Source organism: Cebidichthys violaceus, unplaced genomic scaffold (genome assembly GCF_023349555.1).
Source record: "Cebidichthys violaceus isolate CVI_PGR_0920_01 unplaced genomic scaffold, fCebVio1.0.p SCAF_8, whole genome shotgun sequence".
NCBI classification, from domain to species: Eukaryota; Metazoa; Chordata; class Actinopteri; order Perciformes; family Stichaeidae; genus Cebidichthys; species Cebidichthys violaceus.
Window position 1 is genome coordinate 13,207,986 of NW_027176964.1, and position 17,361 is coordinate 13,225,346.

The 17,361-nt window shown below is 40.8% G+C and overlaps 2 protein-coding genes across 2 annotated transcripts; both read right to left on the reverse strand.

Annotated features, from left to right (window-relative positions):
• Nucleotides 1–528: 528 nt before the first annotated feature.
• rab31 (RAB31, member RAS oncogene family) lies at nucleotides 529–7,640 on the reverse strand. The gene is made up of 7 exons (XM_068701615.1): nucleotides 7,468–7,640; nucleotides 6,371–6,450; nucleotides 5,688–5,769; nucleotides 4,146–4,217; nucleotides 3,597–3,703; nucleotides 2,915–3,024; nucleotides 529–2,351 (listed from the first exon to the last, which is right to left on the reverse strand). Exons 1-7 carry the CDS (start codon nucleotides 7,501–7,503, stop codon nucleotides 2,254–2,256), a joined length of 585 nt encoding a protein of 194 aa, XP_068557716.1. The 5' UTR covers nucleotides 7,504–7,640; the 3' UTR covers nucleotides 529–2,253.
• An 859-nt stretch (nucleotides 7,641–8,499) lies between these two features.
• Nucleotides 8,500–17,158, reverse strand: ralbp1 (ralA binding protein 1). The gene is made up of 10 exons (XM_068738192.1): nucleotides 17,099–17,158; nucleotides 14,617–14,921; nucleotides 13,254–13,685; nucleotides 12,787–13,136; nucleotides 12,187–12,348; nucleotides 11,216–11,347; nucleotides 10,886–10,996; nucleotides 10,623–10,744; nucleotides 10,391–10,511; nucleotides 8,500–10,167 (listed from the first exon to the last, which is right to left on the reverse strand). Exons 2-10 carry the CDS (start codon nucleotides 14,864–14,866, stop codon nucleotides 9,880–9,882), a joined length of 1,968 nt encoding a protein of 655 aa, XP_068594293.1. The 5' UTR covers nucleotides 14,867–14,921; nucleotides 17,099–17,158; the 3' UTR covers nucleotides 8,500–9,879.
• Between the last annotated feature and the right edge of the window lie 203 nt (nucleotides 17,159–17,361).

Below are 17,361 nucleotides of genomic sequence, written 5' to 3' on the forward strand. Positions count from 1 at the left end.
ACATCTATGACTGACAGAGTTATAAACATGCACACGGTGTTCAGAGTCAGACTACCATTGTTCATTAAGCTATTATCCATTCTCATCATCACTATTAACTAACTGCCAGTCCAAGCCTGGCGTTTCTTAAGTTGAAATAGTGATCTTTCAGATGAATAGGACAATAACACAAGGCTAATTTGTTGAGTCTTTCCTATTTTGGGTCACATAATGTGGTTTGCTGTGACAGGGAGTAAAAGCTTCATCTAAACTGTGAAACCAAATAGTGTCATTTTCACACTTTTAGCTTCCTGAGGTGTCAAGTTGGCTCAGCTGGAATGCATAGCATGTTCCCATGATGTCAGGAGGTGGATCCATATTATGGCATTTTGTTAGTGAGTCCCCTCTTCTCTCGTTCATCATTCTGGTCTCCACTAACCAAACATAAAATCAGTGAGGCTATACAATAATCCTCTAAGAGTGTCCTGGTGTCTTTGACATTTCAAAACACATACAGTGGGTGAAAGTAGCAAAAACACAACCGAAAAATAGAATAGTCATTACTTTATTACACTGATTAAAATACAAAAGTTAATCTGGTCTACAGAGGATACAGGGGAGCATGGTTTAGGCACACAGTAAAAAGATGGCTGCAGATAATTGACTGTTTTGCATACAATTAGTCTGTGCTGATTTAGTCAAGTAATTCATGCATTACTCTAGCAGTCTGCACTTTTAAGCCGTGTCAAACATTTGTTTAGAAAAACACAAAAAAGGCACTTGTGTGGCAACAAATATATCACTTAAAAAATCTCATCACAATGTCACATGTAACCTCTAATAAAATATATCTGCTCAATGTGTAATTATCTCTCGTATGGAGGTCATATCATGACAAAATGCATTGAAAAAGCGGTGTGATTCAATGAAACTGTTGGTAAATGTCATATACTGTACATCTGGACCACAAAGCAGCTCCTAAATGAACGTCGGATGTCAGTTTCAACTTTCTATTTTCACTGCATTCGTTTTTAGTGGAAGCAAAGGGCTGGTTTCTGAAAGGAGTTTGGTGTGACTTCCCATTAAAGAGAACAACAGAGTTGAACTCCATTATCCCGTCATACATGTTGGTAACATGTTTTTGTAAGCTATGGTAAAAACCATAAATACTGTTAAATAGGAAACCATGTTGTATCTAGGTCAACTTTCATGTCCATTTAAAAAATGCTGTTAAAGAATACTGTTAAATGTATGCAAAGGTGCTGTTAATGTCTCAAGTGGCCACACTAAAGGGCACTGCAGCAAACAATATACATCATCTTAGAATAAACAACTGGGCTAAAGAGTATTTTCCATATTGCCCTTTTTCTACTTCTTTGCCAGCTAGAATATATTGGTTTAGGTCTTTAGTTCCATACGTTTTTTTTTAGAGCTTGGTTAGTAAATAGAAAACCCTTTTGGAACTTTAACAGCATTCGACATGTTCTGAATAAAATACATGCAGGTCTTTTCTCCTCTTAACAGTATAAATGTAACTCCTTTCAGATAAAGAAATACATGTTGCACAAGGTCCCTCCCTGTAGTGAAGTCAACACATTTCAGCATGTAGAAAAGAACTGTAACAAATCACCATGTAAGTCTGGTATTGGTCACAGTGTTCCAACAGGGGGTGATTTACTGTAAGTACGACCAAGTGGAATGTAAAGCCGCCGCATTTGAGCCACAGAACTGAATACTTGTCTGATGTTTGATCTCGACAAACACAAGTTAGAATATTCTAATTCAATACATACATTTAAACAAAAGCTCCATGAGAAAAAAAAAAAGTATAGCCTTGATAAAAAAAAGAAAATTCAAACTGTATGAAACCCTTCATTTAATGAGGGCCATTTAAGAGCCACAGTGCACAAGGCAAACCTAGCCAAACGGTGCTAAAAAGCACATCAGCTAGATCACTTGTTATTAATGTGGGTTTATTATTGAGCTGGGTACTATACCGTACGGACAGAAATCTTTATGTAATTCAGGTAAAACACCACCTGAGGGGGACAAACTGAAGGCCTCCTGATTCCAGACCTCATCAGAGTTGAAACGGCTTCAATCAACCGAAATAAATGTGCCAATATATTGTACTGTTGTTTCATCTTGCGGCTGACCACTGTCTGTCCACTGTCTTGTCTTTTCCAGCAGTAAGACACTGTGTGCATTGTGGACTATGTGCTGTGCTGGGGTCTCTGGTGCTAAGGGGAGCGATCTCATCAGCCACTGTTGGTACTAGCAGCATCTCCTGGAGGTCGGAGCAGGCTGCCGGGTGAGCTTGAAGGACTCGTTGCTCTCCTCCTCGAGATTTTCCAGGGGTGGGATCTGTTTACCTAAACACACAGCACAGGGTCATTCACAGAGTTACCATGGCAGATCTACTATTTAAAATCGTATAAAGTGTTGTATTGTTACTACTGCGATGTATTTGACATGTTGAATGAACCACTACTAGAAGCCTCAAAACAAAACACGACATATTTAAAACACTTTTCTTAGTACAGCACATACTGTAAACGTTTGTTCAGAGGAAACAAATATATTTCTAAAAAAAGAAGTAATTGTTAGAAATCTGCTATTGTTGTCGTCATGAACAAATATAATGGTGTTTTTTATTATGGGGGAAATATATTTAGGCCTACAACTTACAAATTGAAGAAATTAAAACACATTGCTAAAAATAATATTTAGTTTATATTTGAAAGAATTAATGTTTTTTTTGTGTCATACCATTACAAATAATCCATCCCATATGGGATAATATAGCACACAATTAAACAACATATAAATAACAGCTACTGGCATTATTGAAAGGCTTGTCAAATAAATACAGTGCGTATATATATACAGACTCACATGACATAGACACAACATACAGTAGAGACATGGTACCTACTGATTTTCTGGAAGAGCTCCTCAACATTGACGGCATTTCTTGCACTAGTTTCGATGAAAATAGCTGCAATTGATTCAGCAAATTCCTTCGCTTCCTTCATGGGAACTTCCCTGTAAGAGAGAAGTTAACTAAAGTAAGCATGGAGCAGGTTCACACTTAAGAAGTGACTTTCATCCATTACATCCTTAACTAACTTGCACTGAAAAGTGCTGGAGGAGATGACGCATTTCAAACTATACAAAAACGGTGAATCATTAAGATTCTTCAAACAAACGTTACAGTTTCCCCTCTCAGCATGGAGTCCCCTTCCACAGAGACCTTAACTCATAGACGGAGAATTTGCGGCGGCCAGAAGGGACAAGATTTAAAAATGTCGGCCACCTTCACCAATGTTTTGGAGGCGTTTCTTTAGCTGCTATAGTCAAACAAACAACAGTTCAACAAATTGTACCCGGTGACAGTTGAGAGACCAAATGATTTTGCTTGTAAAGCTTTCTGGTTTCTACAAGCTGCCCTGTTCCAGTCTTCTTACAGCCACAAAGACAACTATTGAGACGTGCTTTTCTTAGCACAGTGGACTTGATATGAGCTACATGACAGGTATCACAAGGAGATTACTTTATTAGTTGTGCTTGTGCTTCTTTCCGGCTATGACAGTCTAAGAAAAGAACCCTTTGCTCACCTGATGTCTCCTAAATCATTCTTGTTCCCTGCTATGGCGACAACAATGTCCTCTGGACCATGTTCTTTCAGCTCCTTCACCCACTTCTTCAGTGTCTGGAAAGAGTCCTGAACAAGAAGAGCACATCACGGTCAACTGTGGGATGGGTTCTTCATGAGAACGTGCCTGTTTCCTTCAACTTGTGCCACATATTCATTGTATTAGAAGGTGTTTTTCAGACAAGTTTCCATGAACAGACCAGGAAAGAATGACATTGGTAGGTCAAGGAGTGTGGAGTCCCAGAGTGATGGAAAAGTGATCAAATTTTACATCAGGCTAATAGTTCAAAGCACTTCTTCTGTTACACCCATTTAATACACTAGGGAGCAGCTCCAATGGGGCTTTTAATGGTGAAGGACATTGCTTTTAGGAGGGCAGAACAGATTGTTAGTTATTCCATTTTGTCACAGGGATCTCGTCCACTGGTCTTGCGATGCGACCTCTCAACCCAAGTTTACATTTACCGTCACTCCTTTGATCACAAGATGATAAGTGTCCTGTTATTCTTACCAGTTTAGTAATGTCATAGACGATAACAGCAGCAGCCGATCCTCTGTAGTACATAGGAGCTAATGAGTGAAACTAAAAAAAAAAGACAACATATTACTGGTGAGTATGATCAATCAATAGTTACACAGAGATATCTGTATGTGTGCTTTATGAAGATTTAAACTAGGGACGTCTCGATCAGGGGCCGATCCTTTGCTTTACGTCAGCTGTCACACTAGTGTATTAGTATTTAACTAATTAAAGTGCAGTCGTTTCATTTCGGCTCAGTGTGAGAGTCTCTTGCTTATGGCTGTCATCTATAAAGCATGATGTGTCACTGGGGACGGCACAGACATTCAGCGGCGCAGAGGAGACAACAGCCACACTCAACACGCACAACAAAAAGCACCGCGAGCAAAAAGCCAATAAGAGTAGATTTATTAATCAAAGGATGCACAGATGATGAAGACAAACACTCAACGGAATATGGTTTTAATTCAGCAAAAGACTGCACCAAAGCAAACACTGACGGACACAGAAGACTAGAGAGAGGGTTTGTTATTTTATACTTTACTTTGCAAAAAAAAAAAGAAGCAAAAAAGCATTTAAGAACAGTTTGGATGCAGCCATTTTTTTCTTAATGCAACGTAGAGCGAATTAATTGTCAAGCAGTGTATTGATTTTAATAACTTTAATGTACTTGTACACTGTGCAGCTGTATTATTGAGGAAAAGTATTCAGGACTCAGTATCAGCAGATACTCAATACTAAATTACTCGGATCAGGATCGGAGGCATAAAAAAACTTGATCGGGACATCCCTAGTTTAAACTGAACACAACCTTAAATCCGTAACATTGAAAATATTGTATTAACTCATAACAGGCTAACATGATGTGATGGTGGCAGATGGAAAAAAGTTGCTTCCTTACAAGTTTCAACTCGTCTTAACTCACTATGAAGGTTACTCCAGTGTTATGAAGAATGTTCTGATAAGACAACTGTTTTCCACAGAAGTCCAACATGTGTATTGTTAAGACCTGAACGAACATGTTGAATGCATTTCCTCCCCCAAGAAACATCAAATTCTTTATTTTAATGTTTCAAAACCTACATTGTTTCCATCGCCTTGTACTTAACAGCACATCATCGCCACCAACTACATTACCACCGACAGTAGTCAGCACTAATGTGCAGCACGTCACCCCCGTGCTCGTGACAGTATGTGCAATACTAACCATGAAGGAGCCCACTCATCAAAAAACATGGCTCTTAAGCACCACCAGTGGTCACATTATTGTCTTTGTATTTCATGCAGCCAGTGGTCATGATAACAGTCATAAACTATATCACCGTGATGACACCACAGTCTCATGAACCTTATGTGAATCATCCCAATTCTTACCTAATAATAACTTTATGTCATGAGGATTACTGACAGTGAAATGATGTCACTGCTAGCTTCCTGATGCAAAATGTAATGGAAAATGTACTTTTTTTTTTAAAGTTATGTCATGTGTCTAATAATAAGAAAATTAGGGATTTATGCTGTGGGTGCACTCACCCTTTCCTGCCCGGCTGTATCCCAGATCAGAAATTTGTGTAGTTCATTCCCAGATGGCACTGTTTTGGTCAGGAACGATGCTCTGTGGGTGATAAAGAGCATTTCACAACAATGACTCTAAGCATGTTCTAAAGGCACAGGAAGCAAATCAGTGCACATCAGCAGGAAACAAATAACAGAGAATAAAGATGGTCGACACTGAACCCATTTAGCCTGAAAGCACTAATGCAATGTTAGATCAGAGGCAGACGAAGCAACGATCAAACAAACGAACATTTGTATTTTGAATTTGTACCACGTTTTCTTACAGTGACCTGAACCACCTTAAAAAAATATGCATAAATCTTTAGTTTTTCAAGGGCTGAGGCATATTCTATTTGTTTCCTTATTTTTTATTATATATTGTCACCTCTGTAAATTAAACTCTTCAGCTTCAAAACGGTTCTTGGTAATTGGGATTGTTTTCTGATTCCTATGATCAGTTATTCTAGTATCAACATGTCATCTGACTTAACCATTATTATAGAAGATGTGACTTTAATATAAAATATAAACGTATCCTTTAAATTATATTTATTGTCAAACCCTGACCTAATTTGGAAGTACACAAAAATGTGTATCAAAGATAGCACTCTCACGTTTGATTGATTGTCTTTTTGTGATTTGTGCTGCTGTGCTCTTACCCTATTGTGGGACTTATGTTGTGGTCAAAATGATCCTGAACGAATCGGCAAACAATGCTGGATTTCCCAACTCCAGTGTCCTGAAAACAGAAGGTCACACATCAGTCACAGCGCTGCTCACACACACATGTGCATAGAGTCACTGGTCACTACTGGATCCTATTGATTAGGCAACTGTCTGATCACATGCCCATCAGATAGCTTCCAGTTAGTCCACAAAATCTAGAACTAGCTCTGTTTTTATAGAAAATGTGATTTTTTTTTTTTTTATGTGCAACACAACAAATCTCCCTGTTTACCTAACAGTAAAGTAAATGAATATGGAAACTTTTGGCTGCATGTCATTTGTTCTTCGTGTCTTTTTGTTACTCCAGACACATGGACAGCTCGTATTCTTCTTTATATGGTTAAAGTATGAACTTCTGCTATACATAAGCAAAGGGGGGAAACCAAAGATAGGAAAGAAATGTCTGTGGTTAACTCTTAGGTTGGCTATTAAATGCCTGGTGAGCGGGTCACTTCCTGTGGCGGACTGCGCGTGCCTGTTGAACGTTTCTGTGTAGCTCTTACAAGTCTCCCCCAGTTCTCCAGCACTTCATTGATAAACTACCACTTTGCAGTCCAAACGCCTCTGAACGTTCCTGCCACCAACGTCTCTAAAGAGGGAGTGCTCGGTTTTGCTAACATCAGCAGGAAACCTAGCTAACGGCTTGCTCCTCGCGCTTGGTATGACTATGACGTAATGCGTGATAAACTGAGCCGTTATAAAAAAAAAAAAAAAAGACAAACACAGAAAACTTCCATAAGTCGATCAGACGTAACGGTACACGATGAGACAGGAAGTGCATAAATGATTGCTGCACCCACCGGTGGATCAGCTATTGGTTTATAGTTAATTAACGTTAACTATTAACATGTTGACATTTTCTGACGAGCAACAACACGGTTAAGTTTTGTTTTTTTTAAAAAGGTGACCGACCGTTACCGTGTCAGTTGGAGAAGCTGACGTCTGTTAATGTGTTGTTAACGTCAGTTACGTTACACTCAGACAAGGAATTTCCCCTCAAAGTTGATCAACAAAAACATCTGTCACTTACCCCTAAGAGGCACACTTTGAGCTCCCTTATGGCCATGGTCAATTTCGAGAAGTTCTTAAATCATTATTTTAAAGTGTTCACTCGGTGTCTTTGTCTCGTCATACTTAAATACATTTTTTCCCTCTTCTTGAGTAAAAGAGAAACCCAGCCCCTGAGACAGACAGACTGACCGTCTACCAAGCTAATGTCAAGCTATATAAGTGACTTGCAGAACGTCCGGCGGTGGCTTACAAAATAAGACCTTAGTAGATAAATATACTCCATATTGTGGTTTAACTCCAGACCATAAACTGTACGCTCCAGACAAGTTGCAAGACATGTCAAATAAAAGTCTTCTTTCATTAATAATCTGTGTGATTTGGCTTATAATATCACCTAATTAATACATTTTAAAATTACATCTTCTCTTTCTCCCTTTATGGGGATGTAAGTCGTTTAATAGTGTATGTACACTGGAGACTTCAAATCACACATTACTCTGCGTAAACATAATTCTGTAGAGTGAATGTCAAAGTCAAACATCAAAATTAAATATCAACATCAATATTCATGAACAGAGACACTGACTATTTCAGTCAGGAAGCTTTGGAACTAGATTTGAATTGATACGTTATTTTCCAGTAGTTTAATAATGTAGAAAACACACAACTAAGGTCATCCCAAAACAGTCAGAAAATTAAAGTTCCGCTTTTATTTTGAAACCATTTTTCCTTGTTTCCGCTCTTTTTGTCTGTTTTTAGCTACTTGACGCTGTTACTTTCCAAGTCGGAAACCAGTTAAAGCAATGGGTCGGCTGGGTGAACTCTTTCTTTTACACCCAGGCCTTGATTCTAACTATAAAGTCAACAGTGAAATGCTTCATTTCCTCAAACTGGATGCAAATGATTTATCTACAACTCAGTAAGTGGGGAGAAGGGAAACTATTCAGAGAAATTGTAACGGGAAATAGGAAGCACTACATCTGGACTACACTGACATAGTTGAGTAAAAAAGGTACCCTGTGTCAGAGAAAGAGACAAAGATGCAGATAAATCATATGGATTGACACTTTATTCTTCACAGCATTATTCCGACTGCAACAATAAGCTACAAAAGCTTGGAACAATATGAAAATAACCTCATGAGAAGCTTCTGAGCCCAATCTAGCGTTTATCCGTTTAAGTCACAGGATTATTAACATGTTGAATCATGAGTCCAGGTGAGATTGCTTTGATTATCCCGCGACCAAAGCAGGGGCAGTCCCACCAGCGCACTACATACAGGTCATTAATAATAATAATAATAAAAAAGGAACATGACAAAACATAAAAGCTGAGAATACAGTATATTTGCAATTTTACAATGATATAGACAATCAGTAAGTAAGTGCAGGCCATGCCTTTGCTTTAAATATCACTGAACAATGACAGTACTTTGTCATGGATCAGTTGTGAAATGGAATGATTGACTTTTAATCTTGAGGGTTTTTTTTATTTCTTTTACTCACTTCCAACTGATGCCATGAACAATAACTCCACATATCAAGAACCTAACCCTTAAAAAAAAAAAAAACACACACACGATCAAATACACAACAAAACTAAATAGGCCTCCTGCGTGTCTCTGCACACATATTTTGGCGACAGTAATCATCCCTAGATGTAAATCCATCATAAAAACTGGAGAAATATAATTTCCCACATTTTCCGTGTTTGTGCAAGAGAGGCAGAGAGAGAAAAAGAGAAGACGATTGCACTACAGAGCAAAGAGTGACAGTAGCAGCCTCCAGCTGTCTGTCTGCATGTTCCAGTGATGAATATACCTGTGATGCGTGTTGGTTTTTGCCGTTCGTGTTTTCATCTACTGGTCAGTTAGCGCGGTACGACGCCACTGTGTTTATGTGCATCTGCTGTTCAAAGAAAAGAAAAAGCACCTACAATATATTTATACATATATTTATATATTACTAAAAAAAGCTGTAACTTAAAAATCAACGTATTTCTTGAATAGTCATCCGTATTCTTCAGAATACTACTTAAATATATAATATATAGATAGACCAATCGTAAGCTTTTGTATTAGTGGTTCTCTGGGGAAACATCTCTGGTTATGGCACAGTGGTCTCTATCCTAACGCGTCCAATTAGCATCTGGGTGAGGGACATAGTGAGATACAGGGACTGAGATTATTTATGGTCTATGTTCATCTGTTTTAAACCTTACCAGCAAAAAATAAAACTTTGTCATATACTGGGAAGGTGCCTGACTTGTACTCTATTCCTTCCCCTTCCTTGCTTTATGAATCCCTTCATTTCTCCTTCCTTCATACAGGCTTGGCACTGTGGATGTGATAATACGATCGCCCTCGTCTCTCACAGCGGTAGCCAGTTGTCCGCTACAGCAGCTACTCTATTTCTATTGTTTGTGTTGCATCTCACATGTTGGTGTCCCTCCTGTCTTTGTTCGGTGAGGGCTTCGAAGGATCCTTAGCGGCCTTGCCATTGGACGAAGCGGCGGAATCTGCGGCTTTGGTTTGCTCCTCGGTGCGGGGCTCCGGGCTCGGCTGCACAGGCGGGGCCTGTTCGGCCGCCGGCGGGGGTGGTGGCGGGACGGTCAGCTCCTGCTGCAGTTTGTGGCTCTGCAGGAGGCGGAGCTGGACACGGAGCTCCAAGATGGCTTCCTGCTCCTCGTGAATGGCCTGGTTCAGATGGGTGTTTTTGTTCTACGTGGCAATAAAAAACAGACGTCATTTGAGAAACCAACAAAAAAAAAAAAAAACATCCTCAGAAAGAAAACCACACCTGAAACCTCAGACTAAGTATTGCAATTTCTTTCAGACTTTACTTTGTCAGAAGTCAACACACCTTACTCAACTTTTACTTTCCTTCCCCGTCCGAGTAAATACCGGACTAGAACAGCCAGTATGTGCTGAACATTTTTCTCACCTCCAGTTCCTCGTTTTGCTTCTGCAGGTCTTCCAAAATCATCTGCAGCTCTTCCTCATCTTCACTCTCACTTTCACTGTCTGATGAATATTCCTCCGTCTCACTGCGACCCTGCTGACGACTGAGGAACACAACGTTGGGATACAGTTGAGACCTTTAGCGCATGTACTGACAGGTGATGCATCATATTACAACATGTTTAGCACCTGAAATGGTGTCAGTCTTATCTCACCTCTGGATGTCTGCGATCTCCGCTCGCAGTCTCTCGATTTCTTCCTTCTCGGTGGCAATCTGTCTCCGGAGCACCTGCTCCAGAGAGATCAGCTCCTCCTGCTCTGTCAGGATCTCATTCTCCTGATTATTGAGACACAAGATTATTCCATCATGGAGGATTTTAACACAAGTTTAGGCTTTTCAGACACATATCTTGTGGCTTTTTGTCGGTCCAAACACCTTCTTTATTAACTTGTATTTGTGTGTGTTTGATGGACTCACCTGCGCTAAGAGGAGGTTGATGACTTCCTCTTCATTCTCGGTCATTTCCTCTTTTGAAACATCTTCCTTTGAGAGGCTTGCAATCTCCTGGGCTATCTTACTCTCACACTCCTGAAAGGCCAAAGGAGGGAAAGTGAAGAAATTAAAGCACATATGGTCATTTTTGAGGCCGTAGTTTGTGGTATAGTTTTACTCGATTGTATTATATGTTCATCATAACCACCATGTTTATGTGCATCGGCCTGCTTGAAATTCGGTACAAGCTCTAAAAATGTACATTAGTGCTGTAGTTGAACAGCTTGCAATACCTTGGTTTGATTGCTTGCTTACCTGGCGTTTGGCCTCCCTCAGTTTGCGTTTTAGAGCAGTCAAGATCCTCTGAACCTCCCAGAGACGCTCCTCTTTAGATAAGTCCTTCACCCCGGCCTGCAGGTCCCTGTGCAGGCAGTTCAGCAGGAACTCCTAAAACACAACCACAGTTTTACGACATGTCTAAATTCAGTCAACACTCAAACTTAAACTAATTCAAATGAGGGCAACAGTCAAACAAATATTAACTACAGTTGTAAAAATTGTACGTTGACAAAGTACAATTTTGAATGATAATCATCAATTTATCGTAAAAAAAGATATGTAAATATTTGAGAGAACTTAAAAATCTATAATACCCAATTAAGTAATTTCCAGTGTCTTAGTTAAAGTCCTTAAGCAAGAAAAGAATTAGGGCGGCAACTATTGATTACTTTCATTATCTACTGATTTTGTCGATAAAATGGTCTCATAAGTTATCAGAGCTCAAAGTGATATCTTCAAATAGCTTGTTTAGTCTGACAATACTTTAACACAAAAATGTTCCATTAAAAAAAAATCTGCCATTCTTGCCTTTTTTGTTTGATGAATGACCTAAACTATTATAAACATATTGTTATTTAAAGGAATACAATTTGAGGACCCTCTCATATCTGTCTGTTAAATATGTACTCCAGCTATGAGACAGTTAGCTTAGCTTAGTACAAACACTGGAAACAGCTAGTCAGGCTATGTCCAGAGCTAAAAACCCACCTACCAGCACCTCTAAACCTTATTAATGAATATGTTATTATATCTGGTCCTGGTTTGTTTAAGCCATACAAACACCACAGTGTAAAAACGTCAAGTTGCGGTTTTACGGACAGTTATGCGCTGGACTGTTTCCTACTTTGTCTCGGACTCCAGTTTCGTATCAACCACACGGACATTTATCTCTCTGCAAGATATTTCTATATTTAATAAAGAATTGGCTTCAGCAGGACTGAACCCACCTGTCGTCGGATCTCCTCCTTGACGCTCTCTTGGGTCTCCGGCAGCGCCGGCATGGTGGCCATGTTGGACCAGCGGAGAGGCCGCACCACCGGCTTCAGGACTACGTCTCCAAACAGCTCCCTCACGTGTGTGAAGAACATGTAAAGAACACGGTTCCCAATCTGAACGCAAGGTAAACAAACCAACCAGTGAACACAAAGCAAAACAGCTTCAGAGGTCTGCACAAACTGTCTTATCGTCTCTTATAATGTGTCTTAGACTGTACTATGAAACCCAATTGTCTCTGTGCCACCTTCTCCACAAAGCAAACATATTTTCTTTGCCTAATTAAACTGACTCTTGAGTGTTAATTTAAAGCGGTTGCGGCTCCTGCTGCTGTTGGTTCAGAATAAGTGGAACAGTCAAAGCCTATGGGAGTAAATTAGATTCACTAAACTAGGCCAGAGTTTTACACAAAACTGACTGACCCAGTAAAAACGTGGTTGGTGTGTTGTTGAGGGGAGGTTTCTTATCTTTGAGGTACACTTGAGCCTGAGCTCAAGACATTGTTTGCCTGCTGAATTACTGCTCTCTGCAACATTTAAACATTCCTCTCTGACCTGTATGGTCGGGTTGAGGACGATGGAGATATTCTGAATATTCATCTTGGTGTCCGCCTCCCTGGTGATGACGTGGTCCATGTGCGTGACGAGCCAGGAGAGAAGAAGCCGGCTCTCCGGCGACACCTCGGCCAGCAGCCTCTGGAACTCGGCCATCTTCTCGGCCTCCACCTGCCGACCGCAGGCGTCCTCGAAGCGCTGGGCCAGATCTCGGCCCAACACGTTCTCGGGCAGCTCGCGTAGGTACTGCTTCAGGAGGCTGGCCACCGTGTGGGGGTCGTACTCCTCCAGGCAGGGGCACTCCTCGCGGTCATAGGCCGCTTTCAATTCATCCACTTTGGACTTCATACCTGAGAGGGAAAGAAGTTGACGCGAGTATCAATCAGCCTTCAAAATATTGAGCTACATTCACATACTAGTTCTATCTTTTCCTCAAGATGATGGAAAACAGCTCAAAGTTTCTGTACCTGAGACCCGGTAGATGCCTTCACACTTCATGCCATAACTTTCAATGTAGTCCACGCATTCTCTGAAGACAGCCGGCAGCTGGATACCGTCGTATAGAGCTGTCCTCTTGACAGCTTCAGTCAGAGGTGCTCCAAAGATGGGCCTGAAGGTGGGGATCTCCACCGGGACCGGCTCGGCCTCAGTCGCGGGTTTCTTCTTCTTCTTCTTCTCCTTCCATTGTTTCACCACGTCTGCAGCCGTCAGGTCCTTGGATTTTTTATCCTTGGCCTTGTCCTCCTTGGGGCCCTTCTCCTTCACCTTGAAGTCCTTCTCCTTCTTCTTGGAGAAGCTGGGCTTCTTGAACACATGGATTCCCTTGGAGCGCTTCATCTTGGACGGGCTCTCTGCTTCGTCTGCTGAACTGTCCTCCTGGAAGGCAGCGTAACCTTCCGCTGTGAAAGTAAAGAAAGAGTAGGAGGAAAACAAATAGGGTTAGAACTGAGGGGAGAAACAGCCCTGTTTTCTTATCCTCCTCCTACGACAGAACCGTGATAGCAGTGAAATAGAAACAGGAAGAGAGATGTGAGAGAGAGAGAAGATAGCAAAGGAGGGGGAGAATGGGGACTTAGAAAAGAGGTCAGTCACAGATTTAGCATCGCTACCACAGCACCTTACGCCTCTCCTCTCTACAACAGGCTCAGTTTAAGTATTTCTCCTCGGAGCAAACAGCTACACCACAGTGCCAAAGACAATTAGGGGCCTCTTTGTCTCCTCTAATTATCTCTATGCTGGGTTTTCCGAAGAACAAGCGCTTTGTATCACACCGCTGCCTGGGACACACCTTCACTGGGCTATCTGGGTGTGCTCTGAACTGTCCATCTCTTCCTCTCTTCCTACCCTGGTGTGAGGGCGAAATACAGACATGGAAAAATCCTGACACAAAGAGGACAACGAGCCAGAAAACCACTCAGTGAAAAGCATTCTCAGTAAAAGGAACATTTCTCACTGCTACAGGAGGCACCAGCCAACAGGATGGAAAAGTGGGAGGCTCTCTCTCAAGTCTACATCTAATGCTGGGGTGATCTTCAGCATCATTACGATGGTATTCAGTCCTCAAGTGCTCTACAGCTGAAGGTACGTGACTTGAATTTAGTGGCGAGCACTGTGCCAAGAATACAAATATATATATAATATATATTTCTATGGGATTTACCAGTAAATTGTTGCCGTTTTCAACATTGCCTATAACACAAATCTTCATTGAAAGTCACCCTAAAGTATTCTCATTATTATGAACATTGTTTTGATGTACTCATAAACATGACCCTGAGCTCTTTCAAACTATTTCTAAGGTCAAACAATCACTACAGGGTAGTTTCTTACTCCTTTTCTCCTTCTTCTTGAACTTGTTCTTCTTCTTGCCGTGCTCTTTGTCGTCGTCTGAGACGTAGGCATCAGGTGTCTCGTGGTGATGGCCATCATGAGGCGGCGATGGCTCGCCGGTGCGGTACAATCCGGGGAACTTGGTGGGACTGATCTCCTCAGAGCTGGGGGTGCGGGCCACGCCCCCTGGGTGTTCAGCCCGACGCTGCTCTGCAGGGCTGCTGCTGGGGGGCAGGAAGCACTCGGTCATGACTCAGCTCCGGCCTTATCACACCTCTGACTGACACATCACCCCTCCTTCACACCTGCAGGGTAAAGAAACACAAAATGAAAAGAGTACAACCCTGCATTCAACTTCACAGGGAATCTGACATTTTGTAAAGTCTGCAGACAGATTCTTTAAGCATTCCTGCTGCTTGTTATCCGCTCCTTAGATTTGTGACAGATGATGGCCAGGGCTGTCAGTTTTTCATGGATGTTAATTGTATTTTTTGCATATTTATTTTTGAAAGCCTCGGGGCGATTGGTTGCCCCGTCGCTCAGAGGTCCTGGCGGCCGATCGATCCGGTCACGACTGTTTTCTGTCCTGGCCCCACAGTGGTGGAATGAACTTCCCACTGACGTCAGGACAGTGGAGTCACTGCCCATCTTTTGGCGCAGGCTGAAAACCCACCTCTTCAGGAAGTGCTACCCTGAGCCTTCCACTTAGCACTTATTGTATTCATACTAGCTTGTTGCACTTATTGTATTTGTATTACTTATAGCACTAACTGTTTTTCTTGTTTCTGCACTGTACTTTGGCTCTGAGTTATGCTCTGCTTCATGCTCTTAGATGCTTGTTTGGAAAAGGAAATGTACTTATGACTTCTGGTGACTAGTAGTTCTTTTGATTGCCAATGTTGAATGCACTTATTGTAAGTAGCTTTGGATAAAAGCGTCTGCTAAATGACTGTAATAATGTAATGTAATGTAAAATAGTAAATGTATATGAACTGCACTTAAAAAAGCTGCTTTACAGTACAGTGTATCTCTTATAGATGTTTCCTGCTGTGCTCAGATGGACATCCTTGCAAAGTAGATCTCAATCAAAATGAGTTTATCAAATTAATAAAGGTTTAAAAAAACAACCTGCTTATCATAACAGAAGTAGCTTATAACGATTTAAGAGCACATTATAGCAAAACAAAAGTACATCAACAGCAATAGCAGAAAATCCATTCATTGTCTCAGCAGTATGTGCCCCAAAAAAATGAAATTCTGCCAAAAAGGACATTTTCAACACAAAGTTAGAAACCATGTTAGGCCAAGAGCAGAACATAAATATGAATTATTCAGACAAGCTGTGATAGCGTATGTAAAATAAGTATTTTTCCATTTAGACTAATATTCAAAATCTGTAACTGATCTATTAATCTGTAAACCAAACTAAAGCATGTTGTACTCATACATTTAGAATCACAATAAAACAAGATGTAGCTCTTCCCTTTTTCTTCTTTTCTTAACAACTCAATGACTGTACAAACAGAACAACTGTAACAGTAATGTCCACCCACCAGATGGGGCTCTGCTACATGGACAATCACATCTTGCGTGTCCTACTTCTAATCTAGCCAATTCTGACATCCACAGTCAGCTAAATCAAAACTCCACGTCCACTTCATCCTGTTTAGAAACGGTGCTTTATCAGAAACACAGTTATATTTGTTCAAACAGTTATTTGAAACAGCAGTACGGCTGTCTGCACAGTTTATTTTAGATTAAAAGGACAAAATGGAACTTCTCAGCCGACAGGTAGTACGAGTGTTAGGAAGTAGACTAATTACGTAATAACGACACGGGTGCTGTGTGTTTAGGACCTTCAATGTGCCCAAAGAATCACTGAAACAGATGTATAACACTGACAGCAGACTGAAGATCTCCTGTTACATGTTGGTACTAGAAACAACTTAAATGTACGTCAAGTGTTTAGTATGGTGCATCCAAGAAAATATGCTGCACTACCACGAAGACAAGTGTGTTAATTATTGAACACAACAGCAATACGTACACTAACACTGTCTATAAATACAACTATAAATACAGCCTGTCTGTCTTAATCTTCCTTCGCTGAGGGCAGATTATACTATTTTCTTGCTCTGTCTTGTTCTACAGAGAAATGCTAATCAAACACACACAACTAGTCACATAACAACGTGATATTAAAATACTCCTAGTTTCTCCAGTAATGAATTAAAGCACGTTTACGTAAACAAAATAGTGAGAAAGTAGCAGCTCTCCTCAGAATGGAGGGGCCCATATGCTAACGGTAGTTCCGCTAGCTGCCAACATGCTAAGCTAGTTGATTAGCCTAACCGTCACCATTAAAGCCGTTATTTCGTCCAGATAAAACCAACGTGATATATTCAGATGGCTATATGTAATGGAGTCTATTTTGTAGACGCTGTACTGTCATTGAACACGCAAAACACAAAAAAAACTTTACCAAGAACTATCCCGTTCGGTCAATTTCGGAGTGTAGCTTCCGGTTGTCTGTATACTAAATAAACCTGTCTGCGCTTGCGCGGCAGCCCAGTTGTATGGTGGGAAATGTAGTTTGAAGGCGAATCTATAAATCACTTGTCTCTCTCACCGCAAATGTATAGTCTATGTAGGTTTCTTGGCCCAGAATGATCTGGATTTAATGTAGAATGTTTAGGCTGTGGTCTCATTCTGACCTTAACCACACGTTTGCTGTAATACAAGCAT